This window comes from Rattus norvegicus, chromosome 1 (genome assembly GCF_036323735.1).
Source record: "Rattus norvegicus strain BN/NHsdMcwi chromosome 1, GRCr8, whole genome shotgun sequence".
Classification (NCBI taxonomy): Eukaryota; Metazoa; Chordata; class Mammalia; order Rodentia; family Muridae; genus Rattus; species Rattus norvegicus.
In genome coordinates this window covers 250,878,406-250,902,185 of record NC_086019.1, presented here as the reverse complement: position 1 = coordinate 250,902,185, position 23,780 = coordinate 250,878,406, and the positions used below count along the sequence as shown (strand labels likewise).

Below are 23,780 nucleotides of genomic sequence, written 5' to 3'. Positions count from 1 at the left end.
TCTCAGAACACCCTTTATTTTCCAGACACTCCTTAGCCAGCAGACAACATCCAGTTTAAGCACTTACTGGTTTCCCACACTCCATTCCCACACTGACAATTATTTGCTTGTCTGGGCCTCCATTAGAATCATCCTCCTGCAGTAGTTCTGAGTCTGCTACATCACAAACTGTGGTCTATTCTGACTTATCCCTCTTTTCCTGAGCCTGGCATATAAGACACCTGAGTACATATACATGGAGTTGCTTACCAATTGGCTACAGGAACAATATTGGACCTAAGTGTGGTGATTGGAATAGGTATAATCCCCACAAACTCTTCGCTTGGCCTATAGGAAGTGGCACTGTTAGGAGGTGTAGCCCCGTGGGAGTAGGCGTGGCCTTCTTGGAGGACTGTGTCACTGTGGAGGTAGACTTTGAGGTCTCCTATGCTCAAGCTATGCCCAGTAACACAGTCTCCTTCCAATGCCTGCAGACCAAGATGTAGAATTCTCAGCTCCTTCTCCAGCACCAAGTCTGCCTGGATGCCACCATGCTTCTTGCCATGATACTAAACAAGTTTTCAGTGGGAATGATGTCTCTTCACAGCCATAAAACCCCAGCTAAGACCCTAAGCAAGTCACATTTGCCTACAAGACAATGCCTGCATCAGACCACATTGAATCCTACACTTAGAGCCCCACCCCCTTGGCCTGGAACAGCAGGTCCCTTCACCAGCAGCCCGGTTCCCCTTTGGAGAAAAAGAGCTTCGGCCTATCACTGCCACCCTGGTATACACTTGAGTACACACTACTCAAGAAAGCTCCAAATATATATTATAATTATAATTATAAATGCTTAAATCGTGGTGTGTAACACACCCACACAAGACAGCACAGCCTTTGAGTTAAGGCTGCCATTGCTCAGGCCACTGTCAGGCATGGAGGAGGGATTGCCCAACCCTCGGTGCCCGATTACTTCATCTGTAAAGTTATTTCATGCTGCAAGCAGATGGTGTTTGCTTATTAAATACTGAGAACCATTTTAGAGGCCAAGGCCGTGAGATATGTGTGGTTCGGGGAAGGGGATGTTTACTGTGTTAGGCCCTGTGGCGAGAAATTGTATTTACTGCTCCAGTTGACGGTGTTCTTAGCTCTGATCCACCAATAGGGACAGGAGTTCAGAGTGTCGAAGCAGTTGACCTTGTTCCAGGAGCTGCTAGAGACTCAGGAGAGCACAGATGAAGCTGATTCCTCATCCACAGTCCAGTACTTTTACATAATTCTCATGTTCTGTTTACAGATACTCTATCAGGGACCCAGAAAAGTGACCCAGAGTCTGTGTCACACTGGAATCAAAACCCGTGTTCTGACAGCCCCTGCAGGGATGTGCTCGGTGCCCTTGACTATGGTTGAGACTCTAACGTGCTTCTATCAGCTGAATCTGGATGCTGGACCGCTGAAGGCATTTCTATGAGCAGGGAGCCTAAGCCAACTGACACGAAGAGGAAGGAGAAAGGATTCGTCCATCTTACCAAAATAAATAAAGAAAGAAAGAAAGAAAGAAAGAAAGAAAGAAAGAAAGAAAGAAAGAAAGAAAGAAAGAAAGAAAGAAAGAAAGAAAGAAAGAAAGAAAGAAAGAAAGAAAGGGTGGGGGCAATCAGGAGACGTGTGGGTTAGGGCGCCACCTGGTGGACACGAACTTTCAGCTTCAGGAGTCTCCACTGGTCTCCTTACATTGAAGAGTTCTTTCAAAAGCTTTGGGACGATTATTTTTAGCCCCTGGAATCTTGAAAACATTCTAAGAGGAGGCGGAGCAGACTCTCTGGAAAAGTGTAACTATACAGTCTTAGAGAAAAGCTTTGATTCTGTCCTACTCATGTTTGCCAGATGCAAACATGTAGACTGAAGGAAGGAAGAGGACTCATTCCTGTTCTCAAGTGTGGGCACTCCCTGGTTGCTAAGGGACAGAAGTCAAGTAAAGGAGGGTTATAAGCAAACTACAAAAGAGGACTGAGTTGTGACAGGACGGGAAGACTGGGGAATTTTTCAGTCACAAGCGTCAGGAAAGGTGGGTGGTACTGAAACAAGAAGGAACCGAAGACAAACTTCGGGTGGGGCTATCCCCTGGGGCTCTGAGCTTGCCGGATGTCTCCCCTAGGCATACCTAGAATACAAGACCTAGGCACACATACGATCCCTCTTTGTGTGTGTGTGCAGCCTGAGACCTGGGAGATAAGCAATATGTTTCTCCATAGAGGAGAAGAGTTTTGCAGTTAGGTGACTTACTCATCTAACCCCTCAAGGGGTCCCCAGGCCACAAAGAGCCTGAATTCTGGATAGCAGCAGGTGCTAGGGACAATAGTCTGGGCCTGGACACGTGGTAAAGGAATTTGAATGGCAGTCTTAGCCCAGCCCCTGCTCACTCCGTGGGTTGTTAGTGAACTAGAGCAGAAGCCACAAGGTCCCCAGAGGCTCACTATACCATGTCATCAAGAGACCCAGGAGTGTTAATGGAGCCTTTCACTGGACCTCATGTTCTAGGGTAGCCTGGACTACACAAAACTCTCCCTCAAAATAAAAAGGAAAGAAAATGATAAATCATTTGCCCATTAATTGTGTGTGTGTTCATGTTTAAATGTTTGCGAAAAGGTATACATGTATGTGGAAACCAGAGGTTGACACTGAGTGTCTCCCTCTATCTCTCTAAATTATTTTTAAAACCATATCTGTGATGGTCTGAATAGGAATGGCCCCCATAGACTCATAGATATGAATGCTTGGTCACCAGGGAGTGGCACTACTTGAAAGGATTAGGACAAGTGGCCTTGTTGGAGTACATGTGGTCTTTTTGGAGGAAGTGTGGTACTTCACTAGGAGAGGGCTTTGAGGTTTCAAATGCTCAAGCCAGGCCCGATGTCTTTCTTTCTTCCTGCCCGCCCCACCCCAGCTCTAGATGTTGAACTCTGAGCTACTTCTCCAGTATCCTGTCTGCCTTTGTGCCGCCATGCTACCCACTGTGATAGTGAACTAAACCTCGGAAACTGTAAGCAACCCCCAGTCAAATGCTTCCCTTTATAAAAGTAGCCATGGCCATGGTGGCTCTTCCCAGACATAGAACAAAAGGTTTTATTTGAACATGTGTACATGCGTGTCTGTGTAGGGCTCCGCACAGGTATATGTGTGCAAGTGTGAATATATGCATAGAGAGAAGCCACAAGAGAGCATCGGGTGTTCTCTGGTACTCTCTACCAATTCCTCTGAAGCGGAGTCCTCTGAAGCTGAGGCTTGCATTTTGATAGGCTGGAAGCCAGAGCATGGTAACATCTACCCATCTTGTAGCTGGAGTTACAGGTGTTTGTCGGGACATTTGCCTTATTGTGCTAGTGCTAGAAAACCATAGTTTTTGGGATATGTTTGGCCCCCATAGACTCGTGTGCTTGAATGCTTGGCCCATGGGGAGTGGCACTATTAGGAGGTGTAGCCTTGTTGGAGGAAGTGTGTCACTGTAGAGTGGGTCTTTATGCTCAAGCTCCACCCAGTGTGGAAAGAGAGCCTTCTCCTGGCTGCCTGTGGAAGACACAGTCTCCTCCTGGCTGCCTGCAGATCAAGATGTAGAACTCTTGACTCCTCCAGCACCAAGTCTGCCTGCACGATGCCATGCTTCCCACCGTGATGAGAACGGACTGAACCTCTGAAGCTGTAAGCCAGCCCCAGTGAAATGTTTCCCTTTGTAAGACTTGCTTGGTCATGGTGACTCTTCACGGCAATAAAACCTCAACTAAGTCTCTCTCTCTCTCTCTCTCTCTCTCTCTCTCTCTCTCTCTCTCTCTCTCTCTCCAGGGCATATGTGTATATATAAAAAGCAAACAAACAACAAAAACAAATAAACGACAACAAAACCATGACAGTGTACACCTGTCTCCCAGTACTGGAGAGGCAGAGATAAGAAGATCCCCGGGTTACTGAACAACCAGCTAGTCTAGCCAAATTAGAGAACTCCAGGTTCAGTGAGAGCTCAAAAATATGCCTCAAGCAATAAGGCAAGGGCTGGAGAGATTGCACGCGCGCGCGCGCACACACACACACACACACACACACACACACACACACATTTCTGACTGCCCTAGAACTCTACTCACTATGTAGCCCAGGCTAGTTTTGAACTCACAGATATCCTTTTGCCTCAACTTCCCGAGTACTGGGATTGAAGCCATGTGCCTCCATGCCTAGCAGGGCGCCTGGATCTGAACTCTGGTTCTCATGATTTGCAGCAAGTGCTCTTAACCACGAGGCCATGTCTCCAGACCTTCTCTCAACCTTATTGTTTCATTTTTACTATTTGCTATTAACTGTGCCTGAGTGTTTTGTCTGTGTGTATACCTATATATCACACACATGCTTAGTGGCCTCAGAGGCCACAAGAGGGCAAGTTAGATCTTCTGATTGAGTGAAAGACGGCATTGGGCCACCATGTGGGTGCTGAGAATCGTGCCCAGGTCCTCTGGAAGAGAATCTAGTGCTCTTAATCACTTAACCATCTCTCCAGCCCTCGCCTTATTGCTTGAGGCATATTTTTGAGCTCTCACTGAACCCGGAGTTCCCCGATTTGGCTAGACTAGCTGGTTGTTCAGTAACCCAGGGATCTTCTTATCTCTGCCTCTCCAGCACTGGGAGACAGGTGTACACTGTCATGGTTTTGTTGTCGTTTATTTATTTTTGTTGTTCGTTTGCTTTTTATGAATTCTGGCGGTTCAAACTCAGGTCTTCAAGCTTGTGTGGAAACCACCTTACCAACCGAGCTTGTTTTTGCCTTGCCCCTAAAGTGAAAACAAGACCACAACGTGTCAAATCTATACATGTTGTTTTGTATCATAGAGAATAAAATCATGACTTTTCATTTAAAAAAAAAAAGAATTGCTAAGGGGAATCACAGTGTGGCAGTTTGAGTGATAAATGTCACAGGCATTTGGATATTTGGCCACCAGTTGCTGGTGCTGTTTTGGGATGTGTAGGAGGTATGTCCTTGTTGGAGGAAGTGTGTCACAAGAGGTGAACTCACTCCATTCCCAGGATGGTGTCTGCTTCCTGCTTGTGGCTCAAGATGTGAGCCCTCAGCTCCAGTCTCGGGGACCCGCTGCCTCTTGCCACCATTCCACCGTGATAGACTATTATCCGTCTGGAACAATAAGCACAAATGAATCTTTCCTTCTACAAGTTAGTTGCCTTGGTCATGGTGTTTCATCACAGCAATAGGAAAGAAACTAAGGCAGCTCGGTAGTGGAAAGGCCCCCTCTGAGTCTGTGGCTGGCAATCCTAGCAGAAGCATTGTGGGCAAGGAAGGCAGACTCCGACCTGGAACCCTAATCTTTACTGTCAACTTGACCGGATTTGGAACCACCTACCAGGTGCACCTAACATGTCTGCAAGGGTGTTTTCAAAGATGATAAACTGAAGGAGGAAGACTTACCCTGAATGTGGGGAAGACCATGTCACGCACCGGCTGGCGTCCAAACTGAAGGAAGGGCTTATTTTGGTTCACAGCTTGAGGGTACAGTCCACTGTGACAGAGAAGACATGGTGGGGGAAACATAAGGCAGATGGCCACATTGCGCCTGCAGTCAGGAAGGAGAGAGAGACGAACGTCGGTGGTTGTGCTGTATAGTTTTAGGTCAGTGTAGGGGCATCTGGAAGGAGGGAATGGAAGTCAAGAAGATCCCTCTATCAGATCAGGTTGTAGGCAAACCTGTAGAACATGCCTTTCCTTCTTGCTTAAGTTGCTTTTTGACAGTATGTGGTCTCACAGCAAGAAGAGTAATTGCTATGTATCTACCCCTTCATGATCCCGAAAATGACAATGAATTTGCCGCAGGTGCCTTGCTGGTCCCTTGGTGCATGGTGAATGGGGGGATGTAGAATAGGGGTATTTAGGTCAACTTTAGTGAGGAGGAGTCCATATAGTTGTAAACTATGGGGGATGGTAAACTATGCCAGGAAGCTTAGTGGGTAGAGTAGGTCTGAGACCCCGGAAACTTGGTGAATACACAGCTGAGATGGAAGGCACCTCTCTGCTCCCTGCCAAATCCCTGTCCTGGAACTCGAGTCACACTTCCCATGTAAGGAAACATGACCTGTAGGCCCAGAACTGAGTTCTCTGTGCTAATGAGGTACCCAGAGGCCCTGGGGGTTTAGTCAAATAAGCTCCCCCTTCCTGGACATTCCTCTCCGCAAAAGGTATTTTAATCTCAGGTCCACTCTGAGAATTCTGTATGCATGCATTTTCCACAATGAAAAACCAATAAACAGTTTGGAACCAAGGACTGTATCTTTTATCTACCACCACCATGGGGGGCGGGGAGCAGGCCTTTGCCTACAGAGCCACTGCCTATGTCTCCCTAAGGCCCATCTGCACGCCCAGACACAATGGCAACCAAGATACGGACCTTCACCGATGACCAAAGCCAGAGCTCCCATTCTCCCCAACTAGTCCCCAGCCTGCGACCCCTGGCTCTGCTCTCAACTCCTCACGACTCAGAGGTGCCTGTCCATGAGTTTGAGAGTCCCTGGTCCCAGCCCCATAGCAGGTCCATGGATACTCCTGACACTTCATTCCTGACTTCTCTGACTGGGTGCCTGGAAGCCAGGGAATACCATCTTTGGCTTCCTCATATCCCCAGAGAGGTGTCTCAGCACTTCCCTGAAGCCTGGTGTGGGGTAAGCATAGTCATACTACCCATGTTTCACCTCCCCAGCTGCTGTGCCCCCATGGCAGGCTGGAGAGCAGTCCCACAGTGGACAGCCTCCAGTTCTGACACCACAGTTCATGAGCAACTGAACAAGAACTTGAGAGCTTGTGAAAGGCTGTCTGTCTGTTATGCTGCCAGTTCTTTGGTCCCCTGTCATGAATCGATAACCTTGACAGTGTGCCAACCACCACACCTGTCTATCACATTACAGTGTGATATTGTATCACATGCAATGTGACAATATTACATGTAGTCGTTCTGATAGTTAGGGAATGTGTTAGCAACTCGATTGTTCAGATATCAGGCCACATTGCGTCTGCAGCCAGGAAGGAGAGAGAGACAAACGTCGGTGGTTGTGCTAGATAGTTTTAGGTCAGTGTAGGGGCATCTGGAAGGAGGGAATAGAAATCAAGGGATATGTGAGTAAAACTTGCACGACTTGGAGGGTAGGAGATGGACCCCACAAAAATTCAGGGGCTGGATACAGAAGTCCCAAGGCTTTAGTACACTTTGAGCCTTGTCACACAGTGGGCTTCCTATGGTGTAAACCATTTATACTTCATACCACCTATGTCAACAAAAGAGGCGTGATATTCGGTAAGACCCTTTAAGAAGTTCAGACTGCAGAAAGAACGCACACACTAAGGCCTCCTGAGTTCCCAGACCCATTACACTCAGTATCTGTGGTAAACAGGACTCGCTTGCCTGCTAGCCGTTTCCCCTTGCTCTTGTTAGCAACTCGATTGTTCAGATATCAGATGGCAATGTGTGCAAAAGTAAACCACGGGAGTGGACTGGTTTGGATTGTTATGACAATATGTCTCTCTATTTGGACTAGCTTAAGACTGAGTAGATGATCCAGTGTCAGTTAATGAAATGTGAGGACAAACTTAATGGATAAAGTTGAGGGAAGACTGTCCTCATCTAAAATCAGTGCATGAATACTATCAAGGAATGAGAAGACAAAGACAACTGGGAGAAAAGATTTGCAGAAGACATCTGATAAAGGACAGCTGAAATAAACAAAGAACTCTCAAAAGTCAGCAAAGGAAAACAAATGCTTTATTAAAAATGAGCAAGGAGGGGCTGGAGAGATGGCTCAGTGGTTAAGAGCACTGACTGCTCTTCCAGAGGTTCTGAGTTCAATTCCCAGCAACCACATGGTGGCTCACAACCATCTGTAATGAGATCCAATGTATCTGAACAGAGTGGCAGTATAGTCACATACATAAGATAAATAAATCTTCTTTTAAAAAAGATTTAAAAAAATGAACAAAAGGAATAAACTGCACCAAGACTTATGGATGGCAAAAAAACATATGAAAAATATTTAACATCCTATGTCATTAATGAATTGCAAATTAAAACAATGTATTGAGTACATTGAAAGCGAGCAAAATCCACAGCTGTGTACAGGATGCATACTTATAATCCCAGCTTTGGAGAGGCGGAAAGGCAGATGCAGGAGGATGGCGGCCAGTTTAATGTCAGGATATCTACATAACAAGACTTTATCTAAAATATAAATGATAATAATGACAATAAATCAAATCCAAAGCAATGGCAACACCAAATGCTTGCAAGGATGTGAAGAAGAAAAGGCTCATGGGAATGCAAAGTGGAACAGCCACTTTGAAAGACAGTTTGATGCTTTCCTATAAAACTCAGCATAGCCTTTCTAGAGTAATTATGGGTTTAATATCCACACGAAAGCCTGTTCATTGATGCATAGAGAAGCTTGATTCATTATTTCCCAAACATGCAAACAACTAAGATGTCCTTCAGTGGATAGACGGATATGTGAACTGTGGTACCCCCGCAATGGACTATTATTCAATGCCGAAACAAGATGGGTTATCAGGCCACAAGGAGACAGGAAGGAACGTTAAATGCAGAAAAGCAGAAGAAGCCACATTGAAAGGAAAAGGATATTCTGGACCGAGGAATATAGTTCAGAGGTAGGATATTTGTCTCCCAAGTAAAAGGCTCTGTTTAATCTCAAGTGTGGGATGGAATGAAGGAACCCCAAAAGCTATGTTTTGTATGATTCTATGTATACGTCACTCTAGAAAAGACAAAATGGTGGAGACAGTTGCCAGAGTGTAAGAGGGATGAGTGGGATGGCAGAGGATGGTTGGAAGAGCCGAACTACTCTGTATGGTATTACCATGGTGGATACAAGTGTCAAAGCCCAGCAGAGGAAATGGTAACAATGTTTTGTCAGTGTAGCCTCGGTGATTACAGCAAACACGCCCTCCTGATACAGGACCGTGGGAGAGGAGAAGGATATGCAGGCATGAGTTGTAAGCTAGGAATTCACTGGTCATGTATTCAATTTGATTGTGAACTAAAACTGCTCTTTTTTTTTTTTTTTTTTTTTTGGTTCTTTTTTTCGGAGCTGGGGACCGAACCCAGGGCCTTGCGCTTCCTAGGCAAGCGCTCTACCACTGAGCTAAATCCCCAACCCCTAAAACTGCTCTTTTATAAGGTAATACGTCATAAAGACCTACGCTACCGTGGGTGGCATATACCTGTAATTCCAGGACTGGGGAGGCTGAGACAGGAGAATCTCAAGTTCCAGACCAGGTTACATAGTAAGATCTCATCTCAAACTAATAATTAAAAACAAACAAGAAGGGGCTGGAGAGATGGCTTAGTGGTTAAGAGCACTGACTGCTCTTCCAGAGGTCCTGAGTTCAAATCCCAGCAACCACATGGTGGCTCACGACCATCTGTAATGAGATCCGATGCTCTCTTCTGGCTTGTCTATGCTCATATAATAAATGAGTCTAAAAAATATTTAAAAAAAAAGAAAAACAAGAAGAAAACAGTACAACAAAGAAATAAAACCTGTGATGCTTGGGAAGAAATAGAGTCCTGATTGAATCTTGCCCATATAACTTCGGCAACCGCATGGGTTTATGGGAGTCAATGTTGCCAGAGTACAGAGATAATTTAGCAGAATAATGATCAATTCTGTTGCCCTACTTAACAGGTCATTCAGAAACTCCCCCCTCCCCTGCCTCTGGGCCTCTGGTGGTGAGAGAAATCAAGCTTCTCTTTGCTTACATCATTAGCTGGTTAGGTTAATTACCTTCCGAGTTGTGACAAAGTATGTTGGGAGATTGGTTTGGACACTGCTAATTCAGATGCTGATTTCACTGCCCAGAGATCAGATTACAGTTTGGATGCTTGCTAGTTACAATCTGGGCTCCAGTATTGAGTCACCTCCTGTATCCATGTTTTATAAAGAATGCTTCCAGTTATCTCTGATTGGTTAATAAAGAGCTGATCAGCCTATGTCCTGGCAGAGAAGGCGGGACTTCCAATCCTGGGGGAGGGTTCAAAAGGGGGAGAGGGAAGAAGAGAAGAGGTGGCCACGAGGAGAGGGTCTAGGAGGAGTCGTGATGATCAGGTGGCCAAGGGATCCTCCATGAGGACACACATGCCACAGAGCAAGCCAGGACAAGACTGTCTTCAAACTGCAAGTAACACAGGGCCTGTGGCTGGGAAGTAGATAGCTTAGAGGGTTAGAATGGGTGGATATTTGTCCTGTCACAGTGCTTAAAGCTTGTTAGTAAACTTAATAGGTCTTCGTGTCACCTATTTGGGAGTTAGAATGGAAACAGGTAAGTGTCTCATCCTTAAAGTACTGCCTACAAAAGTGCCTGGCAAAAGCAACTTAAGGGAGAAAGGGTTTATTCTGGCTCCTGCAGTCCATCGGGGCAGGGAGTCCTGGTGGCAGGAGCCTGAGGTAGGTGGTCATGTTGCTCTGCTGTTAGGAATCAAGATGCTGGTACTCAGGTCCCATCCTTTGTCTGTAGGTCAGGACGCCCCCTACCCCCAGCCATGGGATAGTACCATTCACATTTGGGGGGATATTTCAACCTCAACCCACTCTAGATACTTCCTCACAGAGATGCCTGCTGGCTAGTCTCCTAGGTGATTCTAGAGTCTGTCAAGTTGACACTCATATTAACCACACAGTTGGCCCGCCATGTTCTCTGTCCTCTTCCTGGTCCCTCTCCACTGTTTACTACTCTGCACCTGCCCTCTGAGGGACAGGGGGACAACCTACTTCAACCACATCAGAAAGCTCCTTTCTCTGTCTGGCTTTCAACTGGACTTGACTGATAAGATTTGCCCACAAGAAATGGGAGGGAGAGAAACAAGTCATGAAACATTTCCTCCCAATTTCATCCCAGATAGTAGTAAATTCATATTCGCGCTCTCTCTCTCTCTCTCTCTCTCTCTCTCTGTCTCTGTCTCTCTATCTCCTATCTCTCTTTCTGTCTCTCTGTCTCTGTCTCTGTCTCTCTCTCTCCTCCTTCCCTCCCTTCTCTTTCCCCTCCATTCCCCGTAAGAGCAGGTCACCATCTATAAGGAAGGCAGTACCAGAGTTCTTGCCACTTGTTTTAAACATTTATTTTATTGTTTTTAAATTGTGTATATGTGTACATGTGTGCCCCAGTATGTACAGCTGAGTGCAGGTGCCTACGGAATCAAGGGGCATTAGACACCTTAGAGCTAAGTTATAGGCATTTGTAGAAGTTGAACTTAAATCCTCCACAAGAGAAGGAAGTGTTCTTTACCACTGAGCCATCCGTCCATCACCAACCCCCCATTTTACCACAAACGGATTCACCCGGCACCTTAAACTTGGACGTCTCAGCCTCAGGACTTGTGAGAAAATAGATTTCTCAGGTTGGATGGAAGCTCACTTGGTCAAGTGCTTGCACATGGAAAAGCTTTGGATGTTTGCGTTTGCAATTCCAGTGCTTGGGGGTGGAGACAGGTGGGTCTTTGAGGCTTGTAGTCCAGCCGGCCTAGTCCTCGAGGCAAGGTAAGTTTCGGGCCAATGAGAGACTCTGTCTCCAAGAAAGATAAGTAAATCAATAAACAAAAATTAAAGGTGAGCAGCACCTGCAGGACACCAGCGGTTCACGCACCCCCAATAGATACCCAAATGAACACCCAATGTGTACCCAATGCATACCAATGCACACCTGATCCATACCAATACACACTTGAACACGCACACACTACGTACAACACAAACTCACCGAAAGAAAAGAAAATTAGCGTCTCTTGTTAAGCCATCCAGTCTTTGGTATCTTGTGATAGTAGCTGTTTTTTTTTTTTTTTTTTTTTTGTTTGTTTGTTTGTTTGTTTTTAGATCATCATGACAAAATATTTGATAGAAACCTTTCAGGTGGAGAGAGAGAGTCTTTTTTATGGCTCATGGTTCTAGAGAGACTTTGGTCCATGAGGACAGGGAAGCTGATTAGGAGGAGCTCAGTCCACTGGCAGCAAATCAGGAAGCAGAGAGAGAACAGGTGGAGTGAATGAAGGTAAAAACCTTCAAAAGTCTGTCCCTCAAAAGTCTGCCTCTGGAGAGCCACATCCAGCCAGGCCTTTCCTCCAGCAGGCTTGGAGCCTTCAAAATTGTAACACAAACTCGGTACCTAGCATTCAAAACATGGGCCTGTGGGAGACGTCTTAGACTCAAACCACAGCAACAGCCTGCCTATGATCATGTATCAAGAAAAGCCGAATCGTGGCTGGGGAGATGGCTCATTGGTAAAGTTGCTTGTCAGTAAGCCTGATAATCTGAGTTCAATACCCATGATCCCACGGTGGAGAACCAAGTCCCGCAATTGTCCTCTGCCCTCCACATGCATCCGTACCCACACAGAATTGACTTTCGAGTTACACTGTCGTCAGCCAAAGGTGAACATTCTCTTCGCTCTCTCACACCAGGAAAGCCATGTGAGCAAGTCCCAGCATTTGGGAACAAGAGCTGCCTAAGAACGCCAATGGCTGCAGGGCAGGGAGCAGCAGGGAGGGGGTCTGATGCTAGTCTAGCATTTGTAGGGAGATCAGGGATCTCCCAGGGTCTGTGGGGGATGGGAGGTGAGAACAGCCCCTATAAATACAATAACCTGTAGATGCTCACGTCTCTTATATAAAATAGCCAAGTATTTGTGCTGGAGTGTGGCCCCATAGCAAAGTACATGAATAGCATTAGGAGGTCCTAGGTTTGATCCCAGCATAACACACACACACACACACACACACAGAGAGAGAGAGAGAGAGAGAGAGAGAGAGAGAGAGAGAGAGAGAGAGATGTTACATGTTTTTACAACGTTCTTGTGTTTTTTTACTTTTTCTATCTCAAAATAAAATTATCTTTATTTTATTTAATTGAAATCCCAGGACTTAAAACATAAGACCTTATATGTGCTCTCCCACTTTTAGGTACCCCATTTGCTTTTCAAGCATTTACAGAATTTAGTTCTGGATTCAATTCCCAGTACCACAAAAACTAGTGCTGAAAGAGAATCAGAAGTTCAGGGACATCCTTGATTCTATATTAAGGTAAGAGGCCAGCCTGGGCTACATGAGACATTCGCAATAGATAAGTAGACAGACAGACAGACAGAAAAACAATTGGAAAATACAGTATTTTCAGTCTGTGGCTGTTCCAAGCACTCAGGCTGTAGTATTTCCTTTGGTTGTCACGGTAACACACATATTAAATTTCTTATTAATCACCTTATTTATTTTATGGCACACAGGACTGAACCCCTGATGTCTTTCATGCTAAGTCACCCTTTACAACCAAGCTGAGACTCCAGCCTCAATCGCTCCTGTTTTAGGGAAAGAGAGCTGAGTCACAGAAAGCTTCCATCACTTGCTTAAGGAAGAATAAGCAGAAACCTCTCCTAGACTTTCCTCGGGGGAAACAGCCCCAGGTTGAACCACACTGGAACACGAATCAGAAGGGCAAACACGTGCTCCATTTGCCCTTATGCAAACATCTTCCCAGGTCCTGAGCCCAGGGGAAAAGTGGATGAAAACCCCCAACTGAAACTAATCCAAAGCAGAGTTGCCCCGTGTGTCCCCAGGCTACCTCCCGTCTTCCTGAAGCCACGGCTGTGACAGCCTGAGTGGGAACTGAAGGCTGCTGGGAAACGGGTATCTATTACAAAATAAATCAGAGTCATGAAAACACACAAGACCTGTCTGTGTTTTAAATTTTCATATTATGCTCATCTCAGATGTTTTGATGTTCTCCCCAAAGAGGTCTTATTTACCTTAATTGCTGAGAGATTTTTTTTTTGAAGTCTATTGCAACCCAGAAGATTTCTTCATTATCCTCATCTTAATTTTTTATTGTATTTTATTTATTATTGATGTACTCGTGTGTGTGTGTGTGTGTGTGTGTGTGTGTGTGTGTGTGTGTATCCATGCTAATGTCAAGGTGTGTAGAGGTCAGAGGACAACTTGTGGGAGTCAGTTTTCTCCTATCATGTTGGTCCTGCCGGTCAAACTCTGGTACTCAAGCTTGGTTTTGGTGGCAGTGCCTTTACCCACTGAGCCATCTCACCTGTCCCCTTCATACCACCTTAATCTGGGCCCTGGATGAAAGCAAGTCTTTGTCTGAATGACCCTAGAGGGAAACTCCTCAGTGCCAACCTCCTTTAAACAGGGTCCCATAAAGCTCATGGAATGGTGACCCAGATTTGTAATCCCAGAACCCAGAAGGCTGAAGCAAGAGAATCTGGAGTTTGAGGCCTGTGTGAGCTACAGGAAGAGACACTGGCTCAAAACAAACCGACAGGGCCCTTTTTGTTGGTAGTTACCGTTTCCGGCACTGTTCTGTGATTCTCAATATCCCCATGTCTGACGAGGTTTCTCATGGCCTACATGCTGGAGGGGAGTGCCCTGTCTGCTCATCAGAAACACTGAATCATAAAACCAAGGTGACGGAAACAGTCCCATTGTGTGGTGAGCACCAAGCACTTGCCTGCAGAACTGTATCCACCCTGCCTTAGTCACATCTGACCCAGAAGTCACAAGTCCCCGATTCCAGCATGGTGTACCCATCTGAGCTGGTGGCATCAGAATTCCCAGGTCCTTTAACCATGGGTGTGCTGAGAGGCTGAGAAGCCCATCCTTCTGGTTTAAGAGCCTGGCACTTCCAAGCCGCACTTAAGAGGAATGTACTTGGCTAATTTCTCTTTGACAAGCTTGTTCTTGAATCTCTCTTTCATCTAATTATCTCTAACTCTCTTCATTGCCCCAAACTTCAAAAAAATATCAGACAACCCGCCTATAGAGATATATTCTTTTGTTGTTTTGTGTTGTGCAGAGAGGGACAAGGAGGAGCTAGACACTGGGTGAGGAAGAACAGAAAATTCCCCTTCACCTTGCAAAAAGGATCCCACAGGTCCCAGCTGGTGGACATTTTGAAGTTACTTTTTACCTGTGTGTTTTGCTTGAGTGCATAAGCACCAGGTGTGTGCTTGGTGCCCTCAGAGACAGAAAGGGGCATCGGATCCTCTGAAACTAGAGTTACAGATATTTGTGAGCTGCCATGTGGGTGCTGGTTAAGTGCTCTTAACCACTGGGCCATCTCTCCAGCCCTCTTCTTCTCTTCCCTACCTGGAACGTTTACAGAAGAGAAACTAAACTTAAAACGTCAGCTTAGCTTTGATGTGAGAAAAGTCAGGGAAACTTGCTGCCTACACCTGCAGCACTGACAGGCGCCTGTCCTGACATTTCTAGACAAGAGCAGGAGCCCTCAATGAGGGAGACCAGTCTCTCCGGGCCTAACAGCTGGCTACATGTCTATCAACCCAGCACTCAAGAGGCTGAGTCAGGAGCATGGACGCTCCAGGCCAGTCTGAACTACAAAGTAAAACTTATCTCAAAGAAACAGAAGACAGCCGGGTAGACAGACAGACAAGAACTGACACATAGTAGCTCGGTGGCAGAGCATTTCCTCAGAATGTCCACAGATCAGATGTCCAGCGGTGAAGAAGAAGAAGAAAAGAGCCGCATGGAGCCCCTGCAATCCTTTGTCCTCTCCAACCCAACTTCTGAAAACGCAAATTTAACACCACGGGGGAGAAATGAGTTTACACTTGTAAAGTGCTGACTGCATTACTGCCACTCCGTAAAGGCCACAGAATGCCTTTTCCTAAGTACAAATCACTATGTTTCCTTGCTTACAGACCTTCAGAGCGGCAAGTGCAAGCAGGCTTCACTGGCTGCCCCAAGCCTTCCCATCATGGCTACCTTGCTATTTAGAGCGAATCTCCAGGCTTTACTTCATCTCTCTGGAGAAGGTTTGGACTGGCTCCAGCGTGCTTTCTTCGCTCTTTTCCTTATTCTACCCAGGTCTATTCTTCCTCGTTCTAAAAACTTTAGCTCCTTCCTTTCACTGGTTATGTTCCTGCTCATGGCTTCCAGGGCCTCTCAAAGATAGGCCTCCTCTTTTTTTTTTTTTTTTTTCGGAGCTGGGGACCGAACCCAGGGCCTTGCGCTTGCTAGGCAAGCGCTCTACCACTGAGCTAAATCCCCAACCCCGATAGGGCTCCTCTTTACCTTCTTCCAGCTTCATGTGACAACGATTGTAGCCACATACCAAGTGGTGGTTCAGTGTTAGCCCTCTGTTGCTAGGTTAACTACCTCAAGGCAAGGGTTGCAGTTCTCTTACTGCCCATCAAGGAAACTGAACCAGAAAGGGTCGCAGTGAAAGATGTCCAAAGAACTGTTAAGTACTTCCTCCTTTAGGTAACAACTGGCCCAAACTCTCACCGTTGCTACAGGATTTGAAAATCATTCTGAATGCAGGCCCAGGTGGCCCGGGAGGTGAAGTGAGTTTTAGGAACTGTAGGTTACAAGGATCTTAACAGCGGAACTCGCGCGCTGGACTCGGCCCAGAGGAAAGGGGCATTTGTCACGTGTACCCTGCAAGACGCGCCGTCTCCGGCCGCACCCGGTGTCAGGAATGCGACCCCACCCCGCCTCCGTGCGGGCCAAGCAGAGCCCGCCCCGGGTCTGACGTCAATTAAGGGGGCTCCTCCGGGCGTGGGGAGGGCGGGTGGGCAGGGTAGGTGGGGAGGATCCGGAGGACACGCCCCTCGCCGATAATCCGCGGATGATTGGACTCAAGGAATCTCCGCACTTGATTTGGAGGCGGTCACGGGAAGAGGGAGGGATAAGGCCGGTCCCTCCCCCTCTGCAGCAGCTGATTGGCTCGCGGAGTCTCCGTGTTCGATTTGGTGAAGTTGGCTCGGCTGCTCGCTGGAAGGCTATGACGGAGGATTGGCTGTGGAAGGGGCTCGGAGCGCTTTCTCTTAGGAACTGTGGCTGTGATCCAGGTGGCCCGGCCAGGCTCCCCGCTGCGTTCCGCCCGCCTCGGGCAGCCAAGACAACCAGGTAGGTAGGCCACGGTCCGGCTCAGCTCTGCGTGGGAGCGCGCGGGCCGACGGTCACAGCCAGGAATCCACTGGGTCTCACACCCTAGATCCACTTAGGGCTTCTCTCTGTCAGCCGCCACCTCTGAGCCCTGGGGCCCACTGTGTTGGGGATGTCGCCCTATAACTTCGGCCAAGATACCCTCTCCCAAGCTTTTAGCCAACCAGTCACCTCTGCTTGGCCCTTGTGATCACTTTCAGGGCAGGAAGCCCAGAGCTGCGCTCGCCCTTCCCCTAAAGCCCGAGAGGTGTTACAGTAGGTGTCTTAGCTGCCGATCTCGATTTGGGGGTCTGCTGGAACTGGCTGTAGGTTGACAGAACACTAACCTAACTTCCTATGGAGCTCTGGTCTAGCTCTGCTTGCTCTGACTCCCAAGCGAAGAGGCTGGTGTGGGAATCCTGCCTGTGAATCAGTGGCGACCTCCAAAACCCCCAGATGAAGATGGCAGAGTCTTAGAGATTTCAGAACCTTCTGGCCCCTTGTTTATTTGGAACACCTCAGCCACCTGGCAAGAATGAAAACACTGGTAGGCGCCCAGGTCAAACCACCTGGTTAATAGCCTGAGATCACCTACCAGCCTTGTGGAATTGAGCAAGTTACCACTTCAAGAGCTCAGCTTTTTCATCTGGAAAGTGACTTTAATAATAGTGCCGGCTATCAGAGGGGATTAGGATGCCACCTCACATGAGGAACAAAAGGCCCTCAAAAGTGCTGTTCTTGCTTGACACAGCACACTTCCTTCTATGAAGTTCGTCGTAAAACCGTGGCTTTAAAAGTGCACAGATGAGCCTGTCTCTCTGAAGCCCACTGAGTTTACATGTCAGTGTTAACCATGACCACGGTTCCATATAGCCCTGTTAAATAGCCTTCCCTTGGCGTCGTTTTTCATTTAAGCAATGTGCAATGTTGAGTATCCACAGTATGCCAGGTACTAGGATGGACACTCATTTCCTCTCTGTACCCAGTCAGGATTTTTTTCCCCTTCACTGTTTTGATGAACAAATGAAGCCAAGGAAAAGTGACATGTCCAAGGTCACTCAGTGGTCAGTGTCACGGCCACCGTAGGGGTTTTCAAATTCTTTCAGAAGGAGCTATTCCTTGCTCTACTAGTTCAGTTTTTCAGGCCATGCCTGTAAATGGGTCTGGAATAAGGGCCTAGTTTCTTTCTTCACTTCTGAGGCAGAGAAGCCCCGTGTTGAGCTCTATAGTTAGTTTTTTTTTTAATGCTTTTTATTAATTTTTATTTATATGAGTACACTACAGCTGTCTTCAGACACACCAGAAGAGGGCATCAGATCCATTACAGATGATTGTGAGCCACCATGTGGTTGCTGGGATTTGAACTCAGGACCTCTGGAAGAGCCGTCAGTGCTCTTAACCACTGAGCCATCTCTCCAGCCCATTAGTTCTTCCTTTAACGACCAACTCAAAAATAAGTTGAACTTCGTCATCCTCAACACTCAGTATTTACTCAGGGGGTTCATTCCTAAGCTCTCGTGTCCATTTGTAGCTTTGCGATGAGTCCTTACTCATCTGTGCACAGAGCTGAGCTTATCTTGTCAGCTCTGGAACGAAAGCTCCATCTGTAATCTTAATGGCCCAGTGCTTTCACTTCCCAGTTTAAAATGTACCATTGTTCAAGTATGCACTGAGCTTCTTGGCGTAAGGTCTTGTCCAAGAAATTAGGAAGCGATTAATGATTGAACCTACTGAATGAGGCAGGAAGTGTCTCCTACCAAGTGTTCTGACCCCCACTTTATCAGTGTTCCTAATGTTTACCACCTGGCCCTACCTGGAATCCTTGCTTCACTCTGTTGTCTGACTCCCAGGGTAAGGCTTCCCACCAGGGAGGGGCCTCCATATCTAGAGGGGTCAAGGTTTCCCAGGGTTCATAGAGCACCGGGATTGTTAAGTGCTGGACACCAGACTGCCTGGTGGTTTCTTGCTTGGGTGTACTCAGCTCACTGGGACCTGGCCATTATAAAGCCCTGTAGCTGGAATAAAGTGGGCAGCCGTTTCTTCCTGCCAAAGGGCTGCTAGTCGATCCTTGGTCTGTCAGCTAGCTCTACAGAGAACAGGAGATTGGTGATTCTGAAAAAGGGACATCACCCTTTCTTCTACCACCCCAGACCAGCCTAAGAGGCTACCTAGGGCTTGACCGCTTAGCAGTGTTCTGCTCCTGCCAGATTCTGACCCTTCCACCGACTGTAGCCAAACAGTATCTGGTCTTCAGGGAGGCTAGGGGTGGGGAGGAGAAGGCTAACTACTAGTTGAGGCATTTTCTGGAAGCTAGTTAGACCTGTCCACACATGCAGCTCCCAGCCCACAAGGAGCAGGCAGGCAGTGCTATCCTTCAATATAGGCCTGTCCCTGTCATGCATTGATGACACCAGTGCCAGTGCTGAGATGGTCAGCGTCAACCTGCTCTAGAACAGCAGACGGAATCAGCCCAGAGGTGATGGGCATTCCTGAGGCCTATCAACTACTGAGTGGCAGAACCAGGGCTAGAACGCTGAGTCTGAGTCACATGCCAGCACCCTGTGTGCTGGGCTCCACTGCAGTCCTAGAATTCTTAGTTGAAGCTGGAGATCTTCTGAAAAGGGCCTGTGGTTCAAAGCTGAGGATGATGTCATCTAGTCAGCACACAGCCTTGACACTGGTGACTGAACTAACCACTCCACAGACTTCACCCTGTGGGATAACTGATGCCCTTCACTCCTTTGGAAACGAAAGGAAGTGGGAAAACACCAGGCCCAGTGGTTTAACTGGAAGCCACAGTCAAAAGACAAGAAGGTCCAGCTTGGGCCCCCGCCTCTGCTGCTTTTGCAGTATTATCTTCTGGGGTTATTTTGAGCATCAGTGATGTCGTGCCCATCAGCCAGCGCACAGCAAACACCCACGCTTGCCTTTTCTTTCTCAGCCTCAAAGCGTGCCTTGATCACTTATCTTTTCTTATAGAACACATATAGAGCCCCGCGTTCCTGGGGGCTAATTACCACATGGGCTTTAAGTGGGCTCTGTAATAGTGCCTGAGAGACAGGTTTTCTTACTCCGGTTTTCCAGGTACAGATACAAGTTTTATGATTTTACCTTGATGCCTTCTGTGGGTTTATCTTAGGTAGTAGGTCTTGAAGAGTGAGGTTCTTAGGATAGAAACTAGGACAGTGTGAGCATGGCAACTACTGGAATAATGTTTCTGAATAATGAGGTGGACAGAAGGCCAGACAAGGGAGGGGGTAATGGTTCTGAAGGGGGTGATGACTCAGACTCTTCCAGAGAACAAAAGACCAGCAGGTGAGGGTGAGGGAGGGCTACTGCTGTGAGCAGGTTGAGGACCAACTGGAAATACTTGTATTTGTGTCACTTTTTCTGTAAACGTGGCATCATGTAGTCCCAGCTGGCCCCAGACTAAGGATGGTTTTCTAGCTTTTTAAGGTTTTTTTTTCATGTGGTGTTTGAGTGTCTGACTGCATGTATGTGTACATGCCTGGGGCCTGCAGAAGCCAGAGGACATCAGGTTCCCTGGAATTGGAATTACAGATGGTTGTGAGCAGACATGTGGATGCCAGGAACTGAGCTCCAGCTTCTGAAAGAGCAGCCAGTGCTCTTAACTTCTCCCATCCTGACTTTGTACTTTAATCCTCCTGTCTCCACCTCCCAGATTACAGACCTCTACCACCATACTTAGTTGATGTGGTACTGGGGAGTGCTTCATGCATGCTATGCAAGCACACTGAAATAAATGAGCTATATTCTCAGCCCCCATTCCACACTCTGCCAATTTTTAGTAAATATGTACGTGTTTTTCTGTGAATGTATTTACTCGCTCTTGTCCGATACATGGCCAGCTTCTGGTTGACAGTGCCTCTGAAGGTCGGCTGTGGGAGTGCTCATGTCTGCCTTTCATTGCAGAGCACCTGTGATGGGAACTCCAGCCTCTGTGGTAAGCGAGCCACCCCTGTGGCAGGTTTCAACAGCTCAGCCCCGGGGCCGGGGCCGGGGCCGCGGCCGCAAGCAGGCCTCTGCCAACATCTTCCAGGATGCTGAGCTGGTGCAGATCCAGGGCCTGTTCCAGCGCAGCGGGGACCAGCTGGCTGAGGAGCGGGCCCAGATCATCTGGGAATGTGCAGGGGACCACAGAGTAGCTGAGGCGCTGAGGAGGCTGCGCAGGAAACGGCCGCCCAGACAGAACCATTGCAGCCGGCTCAGGTACAGTGCCTGGGACTGGAGGGCTGCCTGTTCCACTGCTCTGGCTGTGTGGCCTGGAGCCAGTGACTTGGCCTCACTGTTCCTGTTTCTAGTGCTGTGGTGCTGGTGCTCTTGTGAAAGTCACATGACCCTGTAATCTCCCTAAGGAGGAAAGCCCAGTCGAAGCAGCACTACCTTATTTCCGCGACTCTCGGCCAGGTAGAAGGGAATCCTGTTTGAAAGAAAAATAAAATGACCAGTAGAAGAATTCAAAGCAATCCTGGTTAAAACCTTAGGGGGAACTAAGGAATTATGGTCTAAGATTTCGTGGAGATCCTACGGTGACAAAGCAGTAGAGATTTTCTCTGGCCCGTGTCACTGCCAGCCTAGGAATAGTGACCCTCAGGGGACCCAGGTAGACTACCCGGCCTTGAAGCCATCGCTACCTCGCTTCCTCTAGGATCTTCCCTCATAGTCTGAACAGCAGAGACTGAACAGATCATCCGGTCTGACAGGGCAAGTGAGTCTTCACTGTTTGCACTAACGGATGTCATTTATACCTGACTTATGGTGCCACGAATGCAAGGCAGAAAAAGCAGGGGGGAGCTGGGCGGTGGCAGTGGCCATGCCTTTAGTCTCAGTGCTCAGGAGTCTGAGGCAGGAGCACCAGGAGGTGATCCTGGTCTACAGAGTGAGTTCCAGACAGCCAGGGCTATAAGAAGAAACCCTGTCCTAAGGAGAACAAAAAGAAGGTGGGGAGAGACTTGAGTGTCCCACCCCTCCAGCCCCACCCTGTTTTGGAAAGGTGTCATACAGTTCTTGGGGCAGTCAGTCTCATTTTATAGTGACAAAACTCCATCCTGCTCTCCGTGCTGACCTGGCTTATCACACACTTGTTTCCACAGAGTGCCAGAGCCGGGTTCTACAGCGGCGGACCCACAAGCCAGCACCACTGACACGGCTTCCAGTGAGCAGTTTGGGAACTCCCGGAGGACAAGTGCTAGAGTCCACCGAAACTGGAATAAGCCAGGCCCCACTGGTTACCTCCACCAGATCAGACACTGACCTGTGAAGGGTGGGGAGGTCCTCCCCAAATACTGCAGGGACTTTCGCCAAAGGGCTCATGGAGTTGTAAGAAGGACATCTGTGCAGGCCCTGCCTAGGTGAAGAAAGTAGTAATAAGAATGCCCTCAGTTCAGCTCAGAACCAGCATGTGCTGGACTGCACTTGCGGGACCTGTTCTTACTAAGTGATGCAATACCAAGGTTGCCCACGCATCAGCCTTTCCGACCTAACAGTGTAACTGGGCAGCATGGCATTCCCCTGGAATAAAAGTAATATGTACTCAAATGCAGCATCTCGCCGTTTCTGCCACTGACAATTACTGTCACCACCCAGCAGTCTTTCAGTCTTGTGCCACAGGCCAGTGCAGAGGGGAAACTTGTTTAAGTGGAAAATAAAAACATTTGCATCAAGATTTGTCTCAGTCTGTTACAGAAGAGGGGAATCTCAAAACAGACGTAGCCAGATAGGGAAGGACAGGGTATTCTCCAGGAGATAAATCTGGGCTAGATGTTTCGTTTTTTTTTTTTTCCCCCGGAGCTGGGGACCGAACCCAGGGCCTTGCGCTTGCTAGGCAAGCGTTCTACCACTGAGCTAAATCCCCAACCCTGGGCTAGATGTTTATGTTTCTAAACTATAAGCCCTGGAGATCCTGGTCTTACAGCTTTCTCTTCCAGAGGTGGGTAGGTTGCAAGAAAAAAATGAGGTCTCTGCAGACAGGCCTGTTCCAAAGGAGCAGATCCAGGTCAGCCCATGTCAGCTCCACACTGCGGGCACGTGGGCACTGGGTCCTAGGTAGTGCGAGTAGTTGTCGGGAGCACCATCTCTCAGTGCCATCAAGGGTGGGATGGCACAGGACTAATCAATCTCTCTTACCCACTGCAGCACAATGGCCTGGTAGCCTAGGAGTCAAGAGCTCTGCCCATTATCCCAAACCATGTATGTGTTCATTAGTGTTCACGTCTCTCTCTTTGCCAGTCCCCACCCCCAGGGACAGTGATGTGCCTATATGGCAGGACTGACCTCTGAGGGCCAAGGATAAAAGCAAACCTCTCCTAAATTTGCATCTAAACCGGTGGTACTCAAATGCTGCGATCCTTTAATACAGTTCTCCTCATGTGGTAATCCCCAACCAAATTACTTTGTTCGTACTTCATGACTTTAAGTTTGCTACTGTTATAAATCATAATGTAAATCTCTGTTTACCGATGGTTTTAGGAGACCCCTGTGAAACGGTCATTCAACACCCTGCAAAAGGGTTGCAACTCAGACTGAGAACCACTGCTCTATACCTAATCCCGAATTCTGACTTTAAGGAAGTAGCCAGGACAAATACTATAGAGTCCCAATCAGAGAAAAATCTGTAGTAAGTATTCATACCAAAAGAAGTGTGTGTTCTATAATGCAGACTCAGGCCAGCTTTTGCAATGTTTTATGAAAACACTTAGTTTTCAAGAGCCAAGTCTCCGTAACTCCATGATGTCTGTCTTTGTCCTTAAAACTGCATTTACCTTGTCTTCCCACAAAGAAAACTGGACA

General features: G+C 47.5%; 1 protein-coding gene and 1 long non-coding RNA gene across 2 annotated transcripts; both read left to right on the top strand.

Moving 5' to 3' along the window:
• Nucleotides 1-10,080: 10,080 nt before the first annotated feature.
• Nucleotides 10,081-13,738, top strand: LOC102554176 (uncharacterized). The gene is made up of 3 exons (XR_005495172.1): nucleotides 10,081-10,210; nucleotides 12,981-13,100; nucleotides 13,301-13,738. It is a non-coding gene; the product is annotated as an uncharacterized LOC102554176 (long non-coding RNA).
• A 2,999-nt stretch (nucleotides 13,739-16,737) lies between these two features.
• Nucleotides 16,738-22,656, top strand: Avpi1 (arginine vasopressin-induced 1). Its single transcript, NM_134373.2, has 3 exons — nucleotides 16,738-16,952; nucleotides 20,904-21,200; nucleotides 22,085-22,656. The coding sequence occupies exons 2-3, from the start codon at nucleotides 20,914-20,916 to the stop codon at nucleotides 22,242-22,244; spliced, it is 447 nt and encodes a 148-aa protein (NP_599200.2). The 5' UTR covers nucleotides 16,738-16,952; nucleotides 20,904-20,913; the 3' UTR covers nucleotides 22,245-22,656.
• Nucleotides 22,657-23,780: the final 1,124 nt, after the last annotated feature.

Excerpts from the sequence above, each read along its gene's own strand:
- Avpi1 (NM_134373.2), top strand. The coding sequence starts at position 20,914 with ATGGGAACTCCAGCCTCTGTGGTAAGCGAGCCACCCCTGTGGCAGGTT. Across the intron at positions 21,201-22,084 it reads AACCATTGCAGCCGGCTCAG|AGTGCCAGAGCCGGGTTCTA; the intron begins GTACAGTGCCTG and ends TTGTTTCCACAG.